Raw genomic sequence first — 21,374 nt, 5'->3', positions numbered from 1 at the left:
TTGCCATGGAAAAGAGGCAAGGCAAGTCGCAGCCCCAAAGCAGCTTGTGTGAAATCGGATGGAAGCGCCGGGAGGGGGGGGGGGAATTACAACACTAGGACAAGCCCAGCAAGGAATTGGTCTGGGTATCCCCCTCTCCTCTTCCAAAACTGCCCAGAGGAAGGGTTGCTTTTTTGGGCAGTGTTTTCTTTATTTTCTTTGAAAGGTGTCAGTTTTTCTTGTCGTGTCCCCTGACTTTTTATAATGCCCCCTCCAACTTCAGAAATCATGGCTGTGCCCCTACTTGGGTTAATTCTTCTCTTGCCCACCTGGAAAGACCCTCTTTTTTTGTTCCAGAAGTGGTTTACACTATTGGGTTAAATGTAAAAAAAAAAGTTATCATTTTTTCACAGCATCACTGATTCTCCACATTTAAGATTAAGGAGAAAATGTTGTTCAAACAAATTGCAAAGATGATCTGACCCCAATGGTGATAAGAGAAATGTTATATACAAAAATAGAAGCACATCTTAGATGACATATTTATGTAGGTGCATTTAACTTTTTATGAACTTCAAAAAGGTTAACTTGCTACAGAGAGAGAAGAGATCTCCTCCTTTGCCAGGGCTTGCCTGGCATAGCTCCATTGCCACTGCCACTGCTAGGGACTGCCTGGCCTCAGCGGTGGGTGAGAAGAGAGATCCTATATAAGATGAAACAGAAGGCAAGCAAGGACCAAAGAGGCTCAGCATCTGCCAAGTGTACCTCAGTGAGAGAATTCTTTTAACCCTTTTATCTCCCAGATTCTCTAGCATGCAGTTATAATATCAAACATACACTTTGTTAAATAATATTTAAAATATTATTCCAAGTTTTTCCTATGTGTTTTGTTTTTGCCTAGTGGGTTGTAGCAAGAGTAAGACAGAAGGGAACCTTTGTTTCTTTCTGGTTCTTTGGTTTTCTTTTGTACTGTTTAAGGTTTAAAAGTCTTGCACTATTTTGTTGGGGATCTCTTCTTTTGGCTTGTTTTAGAATTTTTAAGAACATAAGAGAAGCCATGTTGGATCAGGTCAAAGGCCCATCCAGTCCAACACTCTGTGTCACACAGTGGCCAAAAAAAATTATATATATATATATATACACACACACACACTGTGGCTAATAGCCACTGATTGACCTCTGCTCCATATTTTTATCTAAATCCCTCTTGAAGGTGGCTATGCTTGTGGCTGCCACCACCTCCTATGGCAGTGAATTCCACATATTAATTACCCTTTGGGTGAAAAAGTACTTCCTTCTATCCGTTTTAACCTGTCTGCTCAGCAATTTCATTGAATGCCCACAAGTTCTTGTATTGTGAGAAAGGAAGAAAAGTACTTCTTTCTCTACTTTCTCCATACCATGCATTATCTTGTAAACCTCTATCATGTCACCCCACAGTCAACATTTCTCCAAGCTAAAGAGTCCCAAGCGTTTCAACCTTTCTTCATAGGGAAAGTGTTCCAGCCCTTTAATCATTCTAGTTGCCCTTTTCTGAACTTTCTCCAATGCTATAATATCCTTTTTGAGGTGCGGCGACCAGAACTGCACACAGTACTCCAAATGAGACCGCACCATCGATTTATACAGGGGCATTATGATACTGGCTGATTTGTTTTCAATTCCCTTCCTAATAATTCCCAGCATGGCATTGGCCTTTTTTTTTGCTAACGCACACTGTCTTGACATTTTCAGTGAGTTATATACCACGACCCCAAGATCTCTCTCTGTCAGTCTCTGCCAGTTCACATCACATTTAACTACTTTGAATTTTAACTTTTAAAGGAGTTGTGCTTCAGGGTGGATTTTCTAGGGGTTTTTTAAAACTGTTTTAGCATTGTTCTGGTTCTGGTTTTACAGTTTTTCCTCTATAGTAGTTTTAAAAATCTGTGTTGGGTTTTGGAGGGAGTGATTTTGTGGGGTTTGGGTATCCTGATGGTTTTGAAATATCTAATTGCTCTTAATTAAATTTCAGCTAGGTTTTAATAAACCTGGTATTGACCTTTAAAGCCCTATATGATTGAGGTCCCACCTATCTAAGGGGACTGCCTCTCTCCCCGCACATTCCCCAGAGAGCATTGCGTTCAAGGACACAACATCTACTATCTATCCCTGGGCTAAGGAAGGCCAGGCTGTGTTCTACACAGGCCAGAGCCATCTCAGTGCAGCACCAGAATTGTTGAGCACACTCCCAGAGGTCATAAGGGCCCTGCGGGATCTTTCCGAATTCTGCAGGGTCTGCAAAACTGAATTATTTTGACAGGCCTTTAACATCTAAACTGGGAGAGGACTGCCACCTTACATTGCTGAGGAATAACGACCACTATGGGATCACTGTTAGGAAGGAAGAACCCGCCTTACTGTATATTATATATTGTATTTAAACAGCACCATAAAATGTTTTAAACTGTTCTAATTGTATTTTGTTGCTTTTAATCGGTAATTGTAGATGTTCCGATTGAACTGACCGTTAACCGTCCTGAGTCCGCTTGTGGAGAGGGCGGGATAAATATATAAATAAATAAATAGCAAATAACTGTAAATGGCCCAGAGCTGGATAGTCCAGGCTAGTCCAATCTTGTCAGGTCTCAGAATCTAAGCAGGGTCAGCCCTGGCTAGTATTTGGAAGGGAGATCATCAAGCAATACCAGGGATCTGACATAGAGAAAGACAATAGTAAACTGACTCTGAATGTCTCTTGCCTTAAAAACCCTACAGGGTCACCATATGTCAACTGTGACTTGACAGCCAAATTAAAAAAAAACAACAACAGAGAGTTTATATATTTAAAAACACACACAACATGAATTAAAGCTTAGGGTTAAGTCAGCCCCTTTCCCAAACAGGCTTTTGTTAGGCTTCCAAAATAATACAAAGGATATGCAGATGTTGCTTCAAGAGGACACCATATCCCACCTGGAACCTGTCACCAAATAGAAGGTCTACATCATATGTCCCCAGTGTGGTGCATATGACACTTGCCAATATATTTTCTGGTGCCTGCCAAGTATTTCTAGGTTGTGGGTGGGGTCACGTAGAGCTTTTACCCAGTAAGGCCTCTGATTTTGGAGATTTTATTGGCTGAAGAAGAAGAAGATATTGGATTTATATCCCGCCCTCCACTCCGAAGAGTCTCAGAGCAGCTCACAATCTCCTTTACCTTCCTCCCCCACAACAGACACCCTGTGAGGTGGGTGGGGCTGGAGAAGGCTCTCACAGCAGCTGCCCTTTCAAGGACAACCTCTGCCAGAGCTATGGCTGACCCAAGGCCATGCTAGCAGGTGCAAGTGGAGGAGTGGGGAATCAAACCCGGTTCTCCCAGATAAGAGTCCACACACTTAACCACTACACCAAACTGGCTGTACATATTTTTTCTAAAACCTGCTTTGGCAGCAACTGCCACCACAGCAGAAGAATCGAGGTGGGCCAAGTGGATTAATTTCTGCTTTCCTGTTATCAATTTTAATTCAAGAATGTCTGGTGGAAATACTTACCTGGCAGGGGAGACACCTTGATCATTAAGAATGTCTGGTGGAAGAGCACTGTTTTACAGGCCCTATGGAACTGTGAAAACTCTCACAGGGCCCTAACCTCCTCCAGCAACTCATTCCACCAGGCAGGAGCCGCAACAGAAAAGGCCCTGGCTCTGGTCATCTTGAGCCTGGCCTCTTTGATGCGAGGGATTGAAAGCAGATTCTTTGACCCTGACTGAAGTGCTCTCTGGGGTACATGTGGGGAAAGGTGGACCCTAAGGTATGCAGGTCCCTGACCATATAGGGCTTTAAAGGTAATAACCAGCACCTTGAAGTGAATCCGGTAAGCAATAGGTAACCAGTGCAGTGCTTTCAACACAGGTTGAATGTGTTCCTGTGAAGGAAGCCCCACTAACTACCTGGCTGCAACATTCTGAACTAGTTGAAGCCTCTGGATTTGGGACAAGGGCAGCCCCATGCAGAGGACATTACAGTAATCCAACCTCGAGGTTGCCAAGTTGTCGCATTTGAGAAAGGGAAGCAACTACTTTATCAGTCGAAGGTGATAGAAGACTGATTTGGCAGTGGTTGCTGCCTGGGCCTCCATTTTTAAGGAGGGATCCAGGAGCATTCACAAGCTTTTAACCTTAGGTGCAAGCGTGAGTTGCACTCCATCAAAGGTTGGTAAAAGGACCTCCAGTCCCAGACCACAGCAACCAAGATACAGGATCTCCATCTTCGTTGGATTCAATTTCAGTTGACTCAGCCTGAGCCACTCTGCCACAGCTTGTAGGGCCATGGACAGATCTTCTGGAGAGGAGTCGGACACCCATCATCAGATAGAGCTGGGTGTCATCTGCATATTGATAACAGCCCAGCCCAAACCTCTGAGCAATCTGGGCAAGGGGACACATATAGACATTAAATAACATCAGAGAGAGAACTGCCCCCTGTGGCACACCATACATAAGTGGGTGCCATTGGGACAGTTTCTTCCCAATCACCACTCTCTGTCCCTGGCACTGGAGAAAGGAGAAAAGCCAAATTTGACTGTTCCAAAAGAGGGGGAGGAGGAGAAAAGAACATACATATTTGGATAGATTTGGTTTAAAATAAACAAATATTAATTGGATTATGGACAGATTATATTACAACTTGAATAAAGGCGGACTGTGACTTTAGGAGAATTCTGGAATAACCGCCATCCTGGAACTATGAGGAACATCTAATGTGTTAGCACCAAGCTGTATATTGTTTTGATCTATGTGTTTTAACTTATATATTTAAGTGGTTTTATTGTTTTATGCCTGTGATCATAGCACGCTATGACTTTGACGTAAACCGCCCTGAGCTCGCCTTGGCGGGTAGGGTGGGATATAAATTTAATTAAACATAAACATAAGTGAGAAAAGTGTGCTTGATGATTTATCGGGATTGAACTGATTTAAACTGTAATGTAAGAGAGAAATATCTTTTATGTGGAGATCTGGAAGGATTTGTTAATTTGGGATTTTGTGCTATTACTCAGCTTTTACTATTGGACTGAATTATTTTGTGAGGAAGATGGCACAGCAAGCAAAAATGGATGATCTAAAGGACTTTATGGCTACCATATCTTTTATAAAACAAGAAATCGGTATCTTAAAGGAGTTGATAATAGATCAGGTGCAAAAGCTTCTGGTGAAATGTAACGAAGTTGAAGCTATACAGGAGCAAACAGATCAAGGCATTCAAGATTTTTCTAATGAGCTGGGAAAAGTGAATAAACAAGTGTCTGAAAATGACTTGTGTGAATTCAAAATGGAGGTGACATACATAGTTTTGCAGGAGAAATGGAAACCACAACTTATCAAGATTAATACAAAGGGGAGTGACTTTGTTTTGGCTTCAACGTTTCTTGCTGAACTGCTGAGCGACTTAGAGTTTGAGTTTATTAGACTTATATCCCACCCTCCCCACCAGAGCAGGCTCACAATCAGTAAAATCAGAACAGTTCATATACATTGCATAATACATTAAAATAAACAATTTAAAAAGGTAAAACAGTCTGATGCTAATATCAATTGACAATATTACATTTCTGATGGCGTTCAGTATATAAGATTTTCAGTATATAAGGTGTCACTTAAGGAGAGAACTTGCAGATTCAACAAAAACTCACAGTTCTATGGCAAACTTCAAGAGAATTAAAACTTGGAAGGCTTTTAAGAAGAAAGGACCATGAACTCTGGTTTCTTTATTTGGACCTTTAGGATTCTCTCTCTCATTTTTTTTTTTTACATTTTTTTCAATTGGATGGTATAAATAAAGGCTTAAATCAGGGGATTTGTAGTTTTATATGGACAGTAAATTTAAAACAGGGAATTGAATGGCAAATTGGTTGGAGTTTAGGAATTGGTAATTTTAAAGATACAGGAAAGGTTTATAAGCATTTTTAGAAAGATGGGAGCTTTTAAAACTTAAGGTACACTGGAGAGAAAATATTAAAAGGACAAAACAATATTTAATAATAAACTACGGATAATTAAATATTTTAAATAGGTAAATAAGGGATATTTTATATTTAACTTTTTATAGGCTAAATCCTCATTGAACCTAGAAGTGTAAAGTTATTTACAATCTCACAAATTAGAAGCCAAGCTCATAATTTGGAAGTATTTTTGTTTCTGTATATTTTTGAATGTGTTTTCTTTTTTACCCTCTTCTTCTACATATGGTATGAAAATTGGGTAGGTATTGTCCCTAATAATTCAAATCAATTTGAATAGTTTTAAAAATATATATCTCACCTTTATTAGTATTCAGTAATTTAGAGGAACTTTTAATCATGTGAAGAATTTTTTTTAGAGATTTTCCTTATTCAGTTTGGGTAAAATAATTTAGTGGAGTTTGTATTCTCTCTTCCTTGGGAAGTAAATAAACCTATATGGCAGATTAGGATTTCTTGTTCTTTCTTTCCTTTCTATAAGAACTACGGCATTTGGGTATATGTTGCCTCCAAGAAGGTTTAATCAATTTTGAATAACTTTTTAAGTGTATATTTTATTGTTGTCAATTTATGGCATCTTAGAGAAAGATGCTTTTTATAAATGGAACAGAAGTATGAACTATAGTATGAACAGTGTATAGAAGATTTTATCAGATTGCTATATGAGTCATCCTGCTCTTACCATATTGCTTTATACATTGTTAGTAAGATATTTCTTTCTTTTGGTTGCACTGTGTAGCATATTATCTGTTTGCTATTATTACCCTGCTCTCTTTGCATTGTTTTATATTAATTTAAATCATTTCCTGTGTTTTGTCTAATAATTCAAGCTTTGCTTCCGATTTCTATAATACTATTCCTATCACATTGCTTATCTCATGTTGTTCATTGCATTGTCATACACTGTATAATCCGCACCTTCAGTCTCAGTGAGAAAGGCAGACTAAAAATTAAATTCATCATGTGGAAGTATATCTTTTTAAAAAAGTGTAAAGGTAGTCTTCTGTGGAAGCACCAGTCATTTCCGACTCTGAGGTGACATTGCTTTCACAACATTTTCATGGCAGACTTTTTACAGGGTGGTTTGCCATTTTCTTCCCCATTCATCTACACTTTCTCCCCAGCAAGCTAGGTGCTCATTTTACTGACCTCAGAAGGATTGTGAGCAAGAGACCCCTAATTTCAGTTATATATGGACATCGTAATCACCCATTTGGTTGCCAGGGTGCCTGGAGATTCAGCTCACACACATGAAAATGTGGGTTTTATCTACCATTTTATAAGAAACTTATGTGAGTACTAACAGCCTTATGTGAGTACTAACAGACTTATGTGAGTACTAACTAAATGTGCTGTGAAAATGTGGGTTTATCTACCATTTTATAAGAGACTTATGTGAGTACTAACAGCCAGAAGTACAGATGGGTTTCCAACTGCTCCGTGCATGCACCATCTCAGCCGTTGCAGTGGAAGAAGTTGCACCGCCAGGAATTGTCCAGGCAAGCGGTTTCCAGCCTTGACCATGAAAGCCATGTTGGTAGGCTAACATCATCAGTGACCATCTTCCTGCAGTGCCAGACTCCATGACAGTGAAGCAAGAGGCTCACGTACTCAACAGCTGTTACTTCTGCATAAGGCAATCAAGCTTATCTTAGGCATGTATCCTGCCAGACTGCCTAAGCTTTTGTCCAATGGAACCCAAGACAAAAGATGGTGCCAGCAGAGAAGTAAAGAAGAGAAAGAACAGCTTCACTCAGAGCCATAGTTGTTGTATAAATCGGGTGTCTCCTTAGGCCCTCTATTGTCACTTTTAGATAAGTTTGGATAGCTTGTTTAATTACCTCCACCCATGCCTTGCCCTAACTGTCACACTGGAGCCTCCCCCTTTCCCATTGTTACCTGGAAACCCAATCAGGTAACCAGGGCCAGGTCCGCTCATTGGCTGGATATGGGCATCCAATCAGGTACCCAGAATAGACTGGCCACTGCCCACCACACAAGTCAAACCCCTATGGTCACTTCGGAGCCTCCCCTTTTCTGAGGTAATGTACCATGTGGGCCAGCATCATGTACCATCTGACCACTTGTCATCCACCCCTGCACCTCCTACCCCCTTAGGGGTCAAGGTAGACTTTATAAGCTCTGACCCTACATACCACACGTGTGCATCTGACAGTACTACATACTCCGCTGTTAGATACGCCCCCAATACCTGATCAGTTGAGGGTCCATCCCCCATCTCTTTTTTCGTCAGCATTGGAGCCTTCCTTGAAGACTACAATGGGTAATTATTACCCTGTTCGTCAATCCTTTTGATTACCCCTGTCTATTTCTACCGTATTTTTATTAGGACTGTATTTGTGTTGTGTGACTTTATACCCTTTATGTTTGCCTTTATTTCATAATAAACCCCTTTTATTATTACATTATATTGTCTCATTACTGGGTAACTTCCAAAGCAGACACCTTCTGTATAAATAGGTTTTAGATCTCACTGGAAGACTGATTGCCCTCTACTCTAAATTCCCCATAATCCTATTTTTAGGGCAATTTGCTTAACAGGATGGAAGGCTGAGTCAACTTTGACCAGCTACCTGAACCTAGCTTCCTCTGGGATCAAACTCAGGTTGTGAGCAGATAGTTTGACTGCAGTACTGCAGCTTTACAACTCTGTGCCACGGGGCTCTTATCTTTTACCAGTATAAATATCTGTAAACATTTGGACATTTTTCAACTTTTGCACAAGCATTCACCCAGAAACCTAGACATTCAGATAATATAAACTAGGGTCCTTCGAAAAGAATTCTTCTCACATGCAATGCATTAGAATTGAGGCTAGAAGTCAGGAGAGGATCCTTATCTTGAAGTGGAAAAGGGGGGAAATCACTGAAATAATTGAACATTCTGTTAAAAAATTGCTTACAAAGATCTATAAGCTGAACCACCTGTTTCATTACTTCTGCTGTCTCAGTTTCTAATCTGCTGTGTGAACAATGGCCGCAAACCACCTCGTGCTGTCAAAGAGGTGATGCATAAAGAAGTTTTCTGCCTGCTCTGGGTTAAAGCTGCAGTACTGCAGTCCAAGCTCTGCTCATGACCTGAGTTCGATCCTGGTGGAAGCTGGGTTCAGGTAGCCAGCTCCAGGTTGACTCAGCCTGCCATCCTTCCAAGGTTGGTAAAATGATTACCCAGCTTGCTGGGGGGGAAGTGTAGATGACTGGGGAAGGCAATGGCAAACCACCGCGTAAAAAGTCTGCTGTGAAAACATTGTGATGCGATGTCACCCCAGAGTCAGAAATGACTGGTGCTTGCACAGGGGACTACCTTTATTTTACATCAAATTAATGCTTTAACATATTTCTTTGGGTATCAGTTTGCTTTATCTTCAGCAGCACTTTACTCAGAATCCTCATAATAATTACACCATAGTAGAGATCCACTTATTTATTTCTTTTTACTGGAATAGTATATTGCACTGGTTATGTTGGATTCTTTGAATGAGCACTTCAAGCTACAAGTATTAGCTGTTAATTACTATAAATGGTTTTATACACAAGGCACAATCTGTAAGGAAGTGCCAATTTTCTAAGCTAAAAGTTGATGAGAGCCACATTATGTTTATTTTCTAGAGAGAAAAGAGAAATGTGAGCAACTGCCCTGTCATAAAACAGAATGTGGTCCAGCCGGCAGTGATTGAAAAAGCCCTTGGAAAACACATTACACCTCTTACCTTGAAAACCACCATCAAGAGTAATCCTCTGTACAATGATAGCTTCAGTGAGGAAAACTGGGAAGAAAGGAGAAATCGTCCCTCTTGGACAGTTCAGGACTATGACAGACATTTCCTAAACTGTACCCTGGCTCACTATCTGAAGGTACCATTCCATAAGATCACACTTGCCTAAATACAGCAATTTTGGGCTTGTGCTGGAAACAGTTACTAACTTTTCTAAATTCACTCATTATTTTACTATTGTAAGTAAATCTTGCCTATTGACATCAAGGTGAGTAATATCCAAGGATGTGTACATCAGAGGAGGTGATAGCAAGGGGAAGAAAAAACGTCAGGCATAGACAAGAAACACAACACTGGCCACTTCTACCAAAGATTACAGTTACCATACTACTGCCATCTTTCCTCAGAAATGGCCAATAGATCTGCCAGTGAGGGGATGTAACACTATTACTCAATGTCGGTTCTAACATTAATATTCTCATTGATGAGGAAATTATCTGCTCTTTAAGACTATAACCAATATGGAAGTATTCAGGGCTTTTTTTGTAACAGGAACTCCTTTGCATATTAAGCCACGTACCCCTGATGTAGCCAATCCTCCTGGAGCTTACAATAGGCCTTGTACTAAGAGCCCTGTAAACTCCAGGAGGATTGGCTACATCAGGGGTGTGTGGCCTAGCATGCAAAAGAGTTCCTGCTACCAAAAAAAACCCAAACAAGCCCTGGAAGTATTATGTTCCCAGTCATTTCTCCTATGGTTTCGTTCAAATAGTATCAGCTATTCTGGACTACCTCACTAGAAACAAGCCATTAGAAATTATTATTTACTCTACATTTTTATAAATGTCCAAAGAATAGGAATACATTAAGATAAGAACTTAAAATATAAGCAGAGAAGGAAGGCTCATTAGAGAAGCAAATCTGCTACACATCTTGATTTTCCAGATTGCTCTGTTTGGGAGATTCTGGATGTATTTTGGATAACTGGTTTGATAACAGAATGTCTGAAATGGAGACAAAGGGTCTCAGGCCTTTTGCCTGCCTGTTTCTAATACAATATGCAAATACTTCAATGAAACCTGCAACTTTCCCCTACATTTTAAAATCCTGCCCTTCCTCCGATGAGTTCAAAGTGACACACTTGGCTTTCCCATGCTCTATTTGATTCTATGACAAGCTTGTGAGACAGGGTAGTTTTAGAGAAAGTGATTACTCCAGGGTCAACCACTGAGCTTCCTGGCAGGTGGTGGATTTAAACTGGGGTGTCCCCTGTTGTGATCTGATGCTTGAACCATTATGCCACAATGGGTCTGTCCTGGCATGATGTGGACCCTTCCTGCTACCCACTGGCATTCTGTGGTAGCACATGGAAGCAGTAGGTGAGGGAGAGGGCCTGATTTGTGCCATGTAGAGAACATCTGGTTCTGTCTCTGTATGTTAAGTGTATCCAAGACAGCTCCAGCTCATCATCATGACTAGGTGCAATCCCATCCTGTCAATGACACAAGTCAGCCATGAAGTAGTATTCCAAAGTTTGAATAATGTGAAGAGTACTCCCTCTCCCAACAGAATTTCTCAACATTTTTGTCACGTGATCAGGGAGGAGTGGTCCTTCCCTCAGTTCTTTTTGCTGTTGTGAAGAAAAGAACATGTTCTGTCCCCCCCCCCCTTTAAAAATAAACATGTATTTGTGAACATTAAAAATATAATTTGTTGTTGTGACCTCACCAAAATGACTCAGGAGGCATTTTTAAAGAGTGCAAATTGTGGCATAAAAATGGTGCAGACATATGGCAACTCACTATGCTTCATCCTCTGAGTTGGGACTGGGGAAGTTCACAATGTTACTGCTTGCCTGATCTGCAAACAGTTTACCACCAAGTCATCAAATGATAGAATTTCTAACCCAAAGCAACTTTCTGGGAAGTAAGCTCTCACTGCTATGAATGCTTGTTCTGAGCAACATTCTGACAAGGCCTCAGAGCAATGTTCCAGACACATTTTGCTTCTGTTAGTTCCAAGATGGGAGCCAGCTACTTCTTGGGTGCAGTCTACTCCAATGCCTGATTCATTTTGGTGTAGTTTGGTGTAGAAGAAGAAGACGACATTGGATTTATATTCCACCCTCCACTCAGAGTCTCAGAGCGACTCACAATTTCCTTTATCTTCCTCCCCCACAACAGACACCCTGTGAGGTGGGTGGGACTGAGAGAGCTCTCACACAGCTTCCCTTTCAAGAACAACTCCTATGAGAGCTATGGCCGACCCAAGGCCATTCCAGCAGGTGCAAGTGGAGGAGTGGGGAATCAAACCCAGTTCTCCCAGATAAGAGTCTGCACACTTAACCACTACACCAAACTGTAGTGGTTAAGAGCACAGACTCTAATCTTGGCGAACCAGGTTTGATTCCTCACTTTTCCACATGCACTTGCTGATGTGACCTTGAGTTTTTATAATTTAATTGATTTTAACTACAAAAAGAAGCACAAACATAGATACATAAAGAGGGGAAGGGTTGTGTACAGAATGGGAGAAACAGAAACAAAGAAGAATACAAATATATCAGTTGTAATTCTACCTCAAAATAAAATACCCAATTCTTTCTACCGGCAAGTATGAAGTTCTCCATATATTTTACCATCTTAGTCTTTCATAATATTTTTTTTACTAGACTATTACTTGAAATACAAGTCTAAACAATTCTTCTTCAACACATATAAGTGTCAAGCATGCAGGTTCAATGATGAGTCTGGGTTGCTACAAAGACTACGTTTATTGATAGACCGATACTTTGGCTCAAGCCGTGGCTTGAGAAGAATGAAACCAATACATTGATACACAAGTTTTAAGATACACTTCAAAGGGATTCCTATGGGGAGGGGAAGCAGGGGAGCGTTCACACATAGAATATCAAAACTACATAAATTCCCAGGGCGTTATCGGGCATTCGGCCTTGCATTGCCCAGATGGCGCTTCCTCCCGCAGGAGGATTCATGGGAAGGTGCTGATTGCTTTGTTCCCACTAAGTAGCAGTCATAAAACAAAGAGGAGACAGGAAAAGATAATAAACTAGCAGCATTTGGTTCTATATGATCTTACCCAGGCCTGCTTTTGTCAGACCATAAACCCATCAGTTATTGATCAGAATTAGCCATGCTTGACAATAAGTATAAAAAGAGTCAGAGCAATCTCAACACAAAACTTGCTGGCTGAGATTAACCATATTGAAAGCACAGACTAACTTGTTAGTTTAACAATATCATCTTTAAAATAAGTGTATAAAATTCATATCTTTATCCTTAACAAGCAAATAGAAAAACAACATAGTAATTTGTTTATCTCAGTATAGACAGTTTCTCCAGAAAAGTGTACTAAAAGCAGATCTGCCAGATTGCAAAGTAATTGTGCTGTCTGCCTTCTTAATATTCGATCTAACTCTTATATCCTTATAGTTCTAGGACAGGGATGGCCATCGGCAGCTCCCCAGATGCCCTCCGCCCACAACTCCCATCAGCCCCAGCCATCAATCATGCTGGCTGGGGCTGATGGGAGCTGCAGGCAAAAAACATCTGGAGAGCCACCGCTGGCCACCCGTGCTCTAGGAAAAGCAACTTAATATAACCCAAAAATCTCACTTAGCCTTTAAAAGTCACATATCAATTCTTATTAAGTGTTCCATATCCAACTACTCACAAAGAGAGGGAGAGACAATTCAAAAACCCTTCTTCCTAAAAAATTCTATCTCCTAATTTATGGCTAAGATGCACCTTCTCTCTCCTTAATACAATCTAAGACAAATATCTTTATCCTTAACAAGCTAAAAATAGGACACAATAATTTATCTATCTCATTATAGGCGATATCTTCAAACAAAAATACTAGAAGCAAATCTACTAAATTAGAAAATAATTGCGGTGTCTGCCTTCTTAACAATTGATCCAAATTAACTATATATTTGTATAACATTTTTTAAAAACTTTTCCATCTTTAAAATCTCTTACACTTTTGAAATTGCATATCAATTCTTATTAATAAATTCTATATCTAATTGCCTACGGCAACAAGGGGCTCCTTGAAGTTGTGCCACAACAGCTTGGTGGGCACCTCAGCTGCACCAGAACAGTGGAAACCAGAGTTTTCCACTTAAAGTAATTAGTGATGCCAGCCATGACAGAATGGCAGACATCCAACAGGATAGGGGCTTTCTGAAGCAATTTCACAGTTTAATGGACAGGGCCCCACCAGATCAATGGAATTCAGATTTCCCCCCCCCCCTGTGAAGGGGAAGTTGTATTATAAGATAGATGTTGTTTCATGAAGTAGGTGTTTGGTGAGGGAGCCCATCCCATCTGGCAGAGGTAGCCATCCTCCCACCCAAACTCAAGAGCACAACCCGCAAGTCACATGCTGGATCACCCATAGAGGAGAAGGAATGTGTGGACATATAGGGGGACAACATGAGATCTGAATCTTACCCCATGAGGTCCAGAGAGGAGTAGCCCAGCAGGGGGAGGTTGACTTTGAAGAAGGCCAACTAGTCAACCTTGGCTGGGTACAGGCAGGAGCATTGGGGGCTTAGTGGAAGAAAACCTGCTCACTCTGGACACTGATGGGAGGGCAAAGGAGGAGATGCAAGACCACTCAAAAGACGTTGGGCCAGATGGCAACCTTGCATGATCAGTACTCCAGGGGAATAGTGTCAGTGGGCTTAGGAGACCCTGTGAGGTACTCCCTCACCTCTGGCAAATCCTCTGCCATTGCATGGCTGACACCCCCACCACTGTGGACCTCCTAGTTCTATGCTGAGCAACTCTTCTCCATGCAGGATTACAATTGAGGTGATGATATCCTTCACTGCACTATTCTGTTCCACCAAACATGCAATTATGGCATAGGTGGAGTTCCAGCACGTAAGTCCAGGATAATGTAATGTAATGTAAAATTTTATTTATATCCCGCCCTCCCCTGCCGAAGCAGGCTCAGGGTGGCTAACAGCATTTCAAGTAAACAATACAGTAATAAAAACATTAAATTCACATTAAAATTCACATTAAAATCAGTCAATAATCAATAATTAATTAAAACATTCCTAAATCAACACTGGCGGTAAACGTTATTAATCTGGCGGTAAACATTAATTCAGTTATTGGTGAACGCCTGTTTGAAGAGGGCGGTCTTGCAGGCCCTGCGGAACTGGTCTAAGTTCCGCAGGGCCCGCACCTCCTCTGGGAGTTGGTTCCAGAGTTGTGGGGCCGCAACGGAAAAGGCCCGAGTGCGGGTGCTTTGAAGTTTAACTTCTTTTGGCCCAGGGATATTCAGTCTGCTTTTCCCCACTGACCTCAGTGCTCTCTGGGGCTCATATGGGGAGAGACGGTCCCTCAGGTAGGTCGGTCCTTGGCCATATAGGGCTTTAAAGGTTATGACCAGCACTTTGTACTGGATCCGGTATACGATTGGCATAAACTGGTGTTCAGGGTCATCCCTGTCCCCCTGCCTCTTGTGCAGCAAAGAAGCAGATCTGATGATGAGTGATAAGTGGGTGGCAAGGCACCAGCAAGGCCCACACCTCAAGGGTGGCAGTATCCCAGGTAGCCCTGAGAATGCTCCTCAGCCCCAGAGCATCCTTCACCACCAGCTGAAGCATGTGTGTCAGGCAGATTATACCCTTGAGATGGGCAGCCTTCACTGCTGCCAGCATGTTGGTGCTGATGTCCATGACTATGTAGTCACAGATGAGGTTTCCAACACACACGCACCCCGTCAGGCTACTCTATATCATGATGGCTATGTTTTGTGCTGTGTGGTCCACACCCATCTCTCATACATTGAGCAGAATCACTCTGTAGCCTGGTGGCAGGACTGTCCCCTCCTGGGTCCTAGCCATGCCCCAACAGTCTGGACAGCGAGGTTCTCTGGTTGTCACCAGTGGGTGATAAAGGAAATCTAGCCTTGCTGCTACCTGCTCCAGAGGTCTACTGAGAAGTTCACCGTTCTGCCATGCTCTCAGGAGAACTCACCCTTGACCATTGCTACTGTGGAGCAGTGCATGTTGAGGAAGAAGAAAAAGACTTCAGATTTATACCCCGCTTTTCTCTCTGAATCAGAGACTCAAAGCGACTTACAATCTCCTATATCTTCTCGCCCCACAACAGACACCCTGTGAGGTGGATGGGACTGAGAGGGCTCTCACAGCAGCTGCCTTTTTAAGGACAACCTCTGCCAGAGCTATGGCTGACCCAAGGCTATTCCAGCAGCTGCAAGTGGAGGAGTGGGGAATCAAACCCGATTCTCCCAGATAAGAGTCTGCACACTAAGCCACTACAACAAACTGGCTCTCCACACCAAACTGGCTCTTGTCAGCTCATGGTCCTCCATTAAGGGATGGAACATCAGGTAGCCAGATCTTGCAGCAGCCAGCAAAATTCTCTATGAGATAGAAGAGTTGGTCATTTATAGCAATCATTTTACCAATGAGGTGAGTGACTGCTACCTGGGCCCTCCACATAGTTTTTCTCTATGGCATTGTTGGTATCCCCAGGGGAAGCACCTCTTGGAGGCTGACCTGCCTTGATGTTCCACCACCCGCAGCGTCCTGAATGCAGGGAGCCTTTTTTAAATGGGCCTCCTGTTCCCCCTCTGCTTCTCCCTGCTAAGAAGGAGTGGGCCTCCTCTTCCGCCCACTGGCTGCACTCTTTTCTCCAATGGCAACATATTGGGGTGCACCCTTTGCAAATGCCTGTGGAAGATGGAGGGAGACAAGTGGTGAAGGTTTGCACCCTTCTGGACATGGGTATGGCATATCTGGCACTCTGCCACACAGAGTGAATGATTGGCATGGATGATTCTTTGTTTTGACATTAAATTGGAGTCAGGGGTTTTACATTTTTTGTGTTAGGCTTACCATATTGGCCCATGATTCTGCTGGGATTCCCTGGTCCTGCACTGATTCTTTGCATTTGCTGGTTCTGTCTGCTTTAAGAAGATTTTGGTCAGGAGTTGCTTTGCTTGTACTTTTGTCTTTGGGTATTTTTTGCCCTGGATAAGGTACAGAATTCCCCCCACCATAGTAAAAAATGGAGGGTGGCTTGGGGCACCTTGTTCAGGGGTCCATAGAAGAGTACCTCTTGAAATCCCCTTGAAATTTTGGGGTTATTAAAGGTATCAGCTCTGCTAAACATTTTGGTCCAATTTGCTTGGAAGACAATCTCTCCAGAAATATTCCCCATAGGGAAGGGGTGGGAAAACTTTTTTCTGCCAAGGGCCATTTGGATATTTATAACATCATTTGCAGACCATACAAAATTATCAGCTTAAAAAACAGTGCTCCGTCAAGGGAGAACAATTCAGAGCGGCAAAATTAATGCAAATAATTGTTTTTCTATTTGAAGTCATGTGGGGAGAGTGTAATTTGGCACACACAAACACACACACACCAGCCCGTCCCCCTAGACAATTGCCTAAATCCAGGGCTTTTTTATGTAGGAAAAAGCCAAGCAGGAATTCATTAGCATATTAGACCATATCACACACTCATTAGCATATTAGGCTACACCATCTGGGATAATGAAGTGCAAATTGAACTGGTGGTAGCTGGCTCCCACTCCCATTCTTGCCACCCCTCCCTCCCTTCATGCGGAAATTGCAGCTGCTCCCAGCAGATCTTTAAAGGCACCCACATACTCCAGCAGCAGTCCTTCACAATGCCCACCACACAGGCTCCAGAGAGAGAGAGAAACAGAGACAGAGGAAGAGAGGGAGGGAGAAGGGGGGAAGAAAGGGAAATAAAGAAAATAAAGAAATGGGGGGAAGAAAGAAAGGGAAATGAAAAATGAGGGAGAAACTTATCTGATCTGTGACAGTGACTTTTCCAGGCCCCACAGCGACCTTGGCCAGTCACCCAGGCCCCAGTGAGGCCACCATGTGGCTTGGCTCAACCCAGCAATCCCCAAGGGCCAGACCAAGTGATCTCAAGGGCTGGAAATGGCCCTCAGGATGGATGTTCCCCACCCCTGCTATAGGGAATATAGGAGTTTAGTAATCTCCCCCCCTCAACCCGCCCCCCCCCAGATCCAAATACCAAACCAGTATATGGAACCTTTGAAAACAGGAATACTGATATTTTTGGTTCCCTGATATCCAGGGGTTGTTTTATAGAAAAATAGGTGGTGGAGCTCATCCAGGGATTGTTATGCAGCTACATATACCATTCAATGGACAAGGAAGAGAAACTCTCAGAAGGAGGAGGTGGAACTCTCAGAAAGGTTCAGGAGCTGTGCTCCTGTGACCTCCCACTGAATCTGAGGCCTGCTGATATCCATATCTGAACAAATCTGATCTTTTTTGAGCTGCACATCTCTAATATCTGCAGAGTGACTGCTTGGTCTTTCACTTCCATATTTATTAAACACTGTTTGGTGGATGCAAATTCCATGAAGGAAAGATAACACGGGTTATTGAGGAAGACTCAGCATGGGTTCTGCAAGGGAAGATCTTGCCTCACTAACCTGTTAGATTTCTTTGAGGGGGTGAACAAACATGTGGACAAAGGCGACCCGATAGATGTTGTTTACCTTGACTTCCAGAAAGCTTTTGATAAAGTTCCTCATCAAAGGCTCCTTAGAAAACTTGAGAGTCATGGAGTAAAAGGACAGGTCCTCTTGTGGATCAAAAACTGGCTTAGTAATAGGAAGCAGAGAGTCAGTATAAATGGGCAGTCTTCGCAGTGGAGGACGGTAAGCAGTGGGGTGCCGCAGGGCTCGGTACTGGGTCCCATGCTCTTTAACTTGTTCATAAATGATTTAGAGTTGGGAGTGAGCAGTGAAGTGGCCAAGTTTGCGGATGACACTAAATTGTTCAGGGTGGTGAGAACCAGAGAAGATTGTGAGGAACTCCAAAGGGATCTGTTGAGGCTGGGTGAGTGGGCGTCAACGTGGCAGATGCGGTTCAATGTGGCCAAGTGCAAAGTCATGCACATTGGGGCCAAGAATCCCAGCTACAAATACAAGTTGATGGGGTGTGAACTGGCAGAGACTGACCAAGAGAGAGATCTTGGGGTCGTGGTAGATAACTCACTGAAAATGTCAAGACAGTGTGCGTCTGTAATAAAAAAGGCCAACGCCATGCTGGGAATTATTAGGAAGGGAATTGAAAACAAATCAGCCAGTATCATAATGCCCCTGTATAAATCGATGGTGCGGTCTCATTTGGAGTACTGTGTGCAGTTCTGGTCGCCGCACCTCAAAAAGGATATTATAGTATTGGAGAAAGTCCAGAGAAGGGCAACTAGAATGATTAAAGGGCTGGAGCACTTTCCCTATGAAGAAAGGTTGAAACGCTTGGGACTCTTTAGCTTGGAGAAACGTCGACTGCGGGGTGACATGATAGAGGTTTACAAGATAATGCATGGGATGGAGAAAGTAGAGAAAGAAGTACTTTTCTCCCTTTCTCACAATACAAGAACTCGTGGGCATTCGATGAAATTGCTGAGCAGAAAGGTTAAAACGGATAAAAGGAAGTACTTCTTCACCCAAAGGGTAATTAACATGTGGAATTCACTGCCACAGGAGGTGGTGGCGGCCACAAGTATAGCCACCTTCAAGAGGGGTTTAGATAAAAATATGGAGCACAGGTCCATTAGTGGCTATTAGCCACAGTGTATGTGTGTATATAAAATTTTTTGCCACTGTGTGACACAGAGTGTTGGACTTGATGGGCCGTTGGCCTGATCCAACATGGCTTCTCTTATGTTCTTAAGATCAGCTGCAGGCAGTTTTCCACAGTTTACTCACCTGAAAGTTTCACACCTGTCTCCTCAGTAACTCAGTCTGCAGTTCTTTCCAATGTGAAACTGTACAGAAGTCATCATGACAATGAAAACAGGCTGTGCTTACTTGTCGCTTTTGTACAAGGACTTATCTTCTGTGCACCTGCCACTTCCTGCTGTGAGTTCTTCCTCAGAAACTTCTGCAGAGGCAAGGGAAAACTGAGGGAAGGAACTGATCACATTACAGAAAGATTTAAAAAGTTCATTGGGAGGGAACGAACTCCTCACACTCCGGAAAACTTCTCTGTGGATGATGTGTGCAGTTTACCATATCCCCCAGCACAGAAACAGTTACAGGCTGATGCACTCCTGTTTTTGTTCTTTCTATTTATTCTTCAGTAAAGAATGGTTATTATTTCTATGAAATTCAGGAATCAAACTAATTTTCTTGTAGGAAAATCCAAATGATTTACACTACTGGTTGGAGGATCTTTACACTCCAGGATATGACACCTTGTTGAAAAAGAAAGAGAGAGAAAGAAAACGCTCCAGATACTGCCGCATTGGACTGCTTCTAGTGTTGCTTCTTTGTATCTTGATAGCTACAGTGACTCTTTGCATTCTATTTATCTGATACAGCCAAATTCAGCCATAGATACTTTTGACCAATTCCTTTTTGTATTATTTAAGTTTCAAATGCTATGACTGTAGAGGTGAGTGGATTTCTGTTCTTTTGTTTTGGAAGTGTGTGCTGCATAGTGCTTATTCATTCTGTTTTAACGAGGAAATGTCTAAAATTAATTCTGGTATGGGACATGTGCAGGTTTTAGTGTCTTCAGTTCATTTGCATGTGCACACATGCACACACACACACACACACACAGTTCTGTATACTTTATGGAAATCAAAATGTACTTTAAGATATGAATTATTTGAAAAACAAGCACTAAATGCCCTGTAATTTGATATAGTTACTATACTGTATGCTATATACCAATCTTGAAAAAGCCAGCTTTGGATCCTACAGATCCTTTCAAGTACTCCCAGAGTCCCACTCTCAAATTTTTCATCTGTGGGTAATGTAATTGAGAGAGCAGTAACCCAACAGCTCCAGAGTTCCCTGCATGACACATTAGCACGGGACCTGTACCAGGCTAGTTTCTACCCATTGGAAGGAGAGTGGTTACCCTCATGGATGAGCTGGATCAAGGCACTGTTGCTACTGCTTGATCTTACAACTGTGTTCAACACAGTTGATCATGACCTTCTGACTCGCCACCTTGTTGACACAGGAGTCTGTGACATAGTCTTAAAGTGACTTACCTCATTTTTCCATGGTCAGAGACAGATGGTGGCAGTAGGGGAAAGGGTGTCAACTAGACACCCTTTAATATGCAGGGTCCTTCAGGGAACAATCCACTCTCCAATGTTGTTTAAAATCTACATGTGCCCCCTTGTCCAGCTAATGTGGAGTTTTGAACTGGGATGTCTCAGTATGATGATGACACCCAGCTGTATCTGTTGATGGGCATCTGGACACCATCCCAAAGTGCTTGAAGGCCATGGTGAGATGGTTGAAAAAGAGCTGGCTGAGACTGAATCCAACCAAGATGGAGGTTCTGTGGCTGGGGGCGTAGGGACTCAAGGTTGGGATGCCAACTTCCTACTATTGATGGTGTGCCCTTAACACCAGTACAAACTGTCAGGAATTTGGGTGTGGTTCTGGAAGCCTCCTTATCAATGGAGGCATTTTTTTCAGCTGCACCAACTGACCCTCTTCCAGTCTCAGCCCAAACTAGCCACAGTAATCGATGCAATGGTCACTTCCAAAGTGTACTAGTGTAACTCACTTTATGCTGGCCTACCCTTGAAACTGGAAACTTCAACTGGTCCGGA

At 42.4% G+C, this 21,374-nt stretch overlaps 1 protein-coding gene across 1 annotated transcript in view; it reads left to right on the top strand.

Annotated features, from left to right (window-relative positions):
• The window catches only part of MINAR2 (membrane integral NOTCH2 associated receptor 2), a 42,404-nt gene extending 22,178 nt beyond the window's left edge, over positions 1-20,226 (top strand). The window contains exons 2-3 of the mRNA XM_060236418.1: positions 9,609-9,854; positions 19,933-20,226. Coding sequence (XP_060092401.1) covers positions 9,609-9,854; positions 19,933-20,112 — 426 coding nt within the window. The 3' untranslated portion in view covers positions 20,113-20,226. The remainder of the gene's footprint in view (positions 1-9,608; positions 9,855-19,932) is intronic.
• The last annotated feature ends 1,148 nt before the right edge of the window (positions 20,227-21,374 follow it).

This window comes from Heteronotia binoei, chromosome 4 (genome assembly GCF_032191835.1).
Source record: "Heteronotia binoei isolate CCM8104 ecotype False Entrance Well chromosome 4, APGP_CSIRO_Hbin_v1, whole genome shotgun sequence".
NCBI classification, from domain to species: domain Eukaryota; kingdom Metazoa; phylum Chordata; class Lepidosauria; order Squamata; family Gekkonidae; genus Heteronotia; species Heteronotia binoei.
This window is presented reverse-complemented; position numbering and strand designations above follow the sequence as displayed.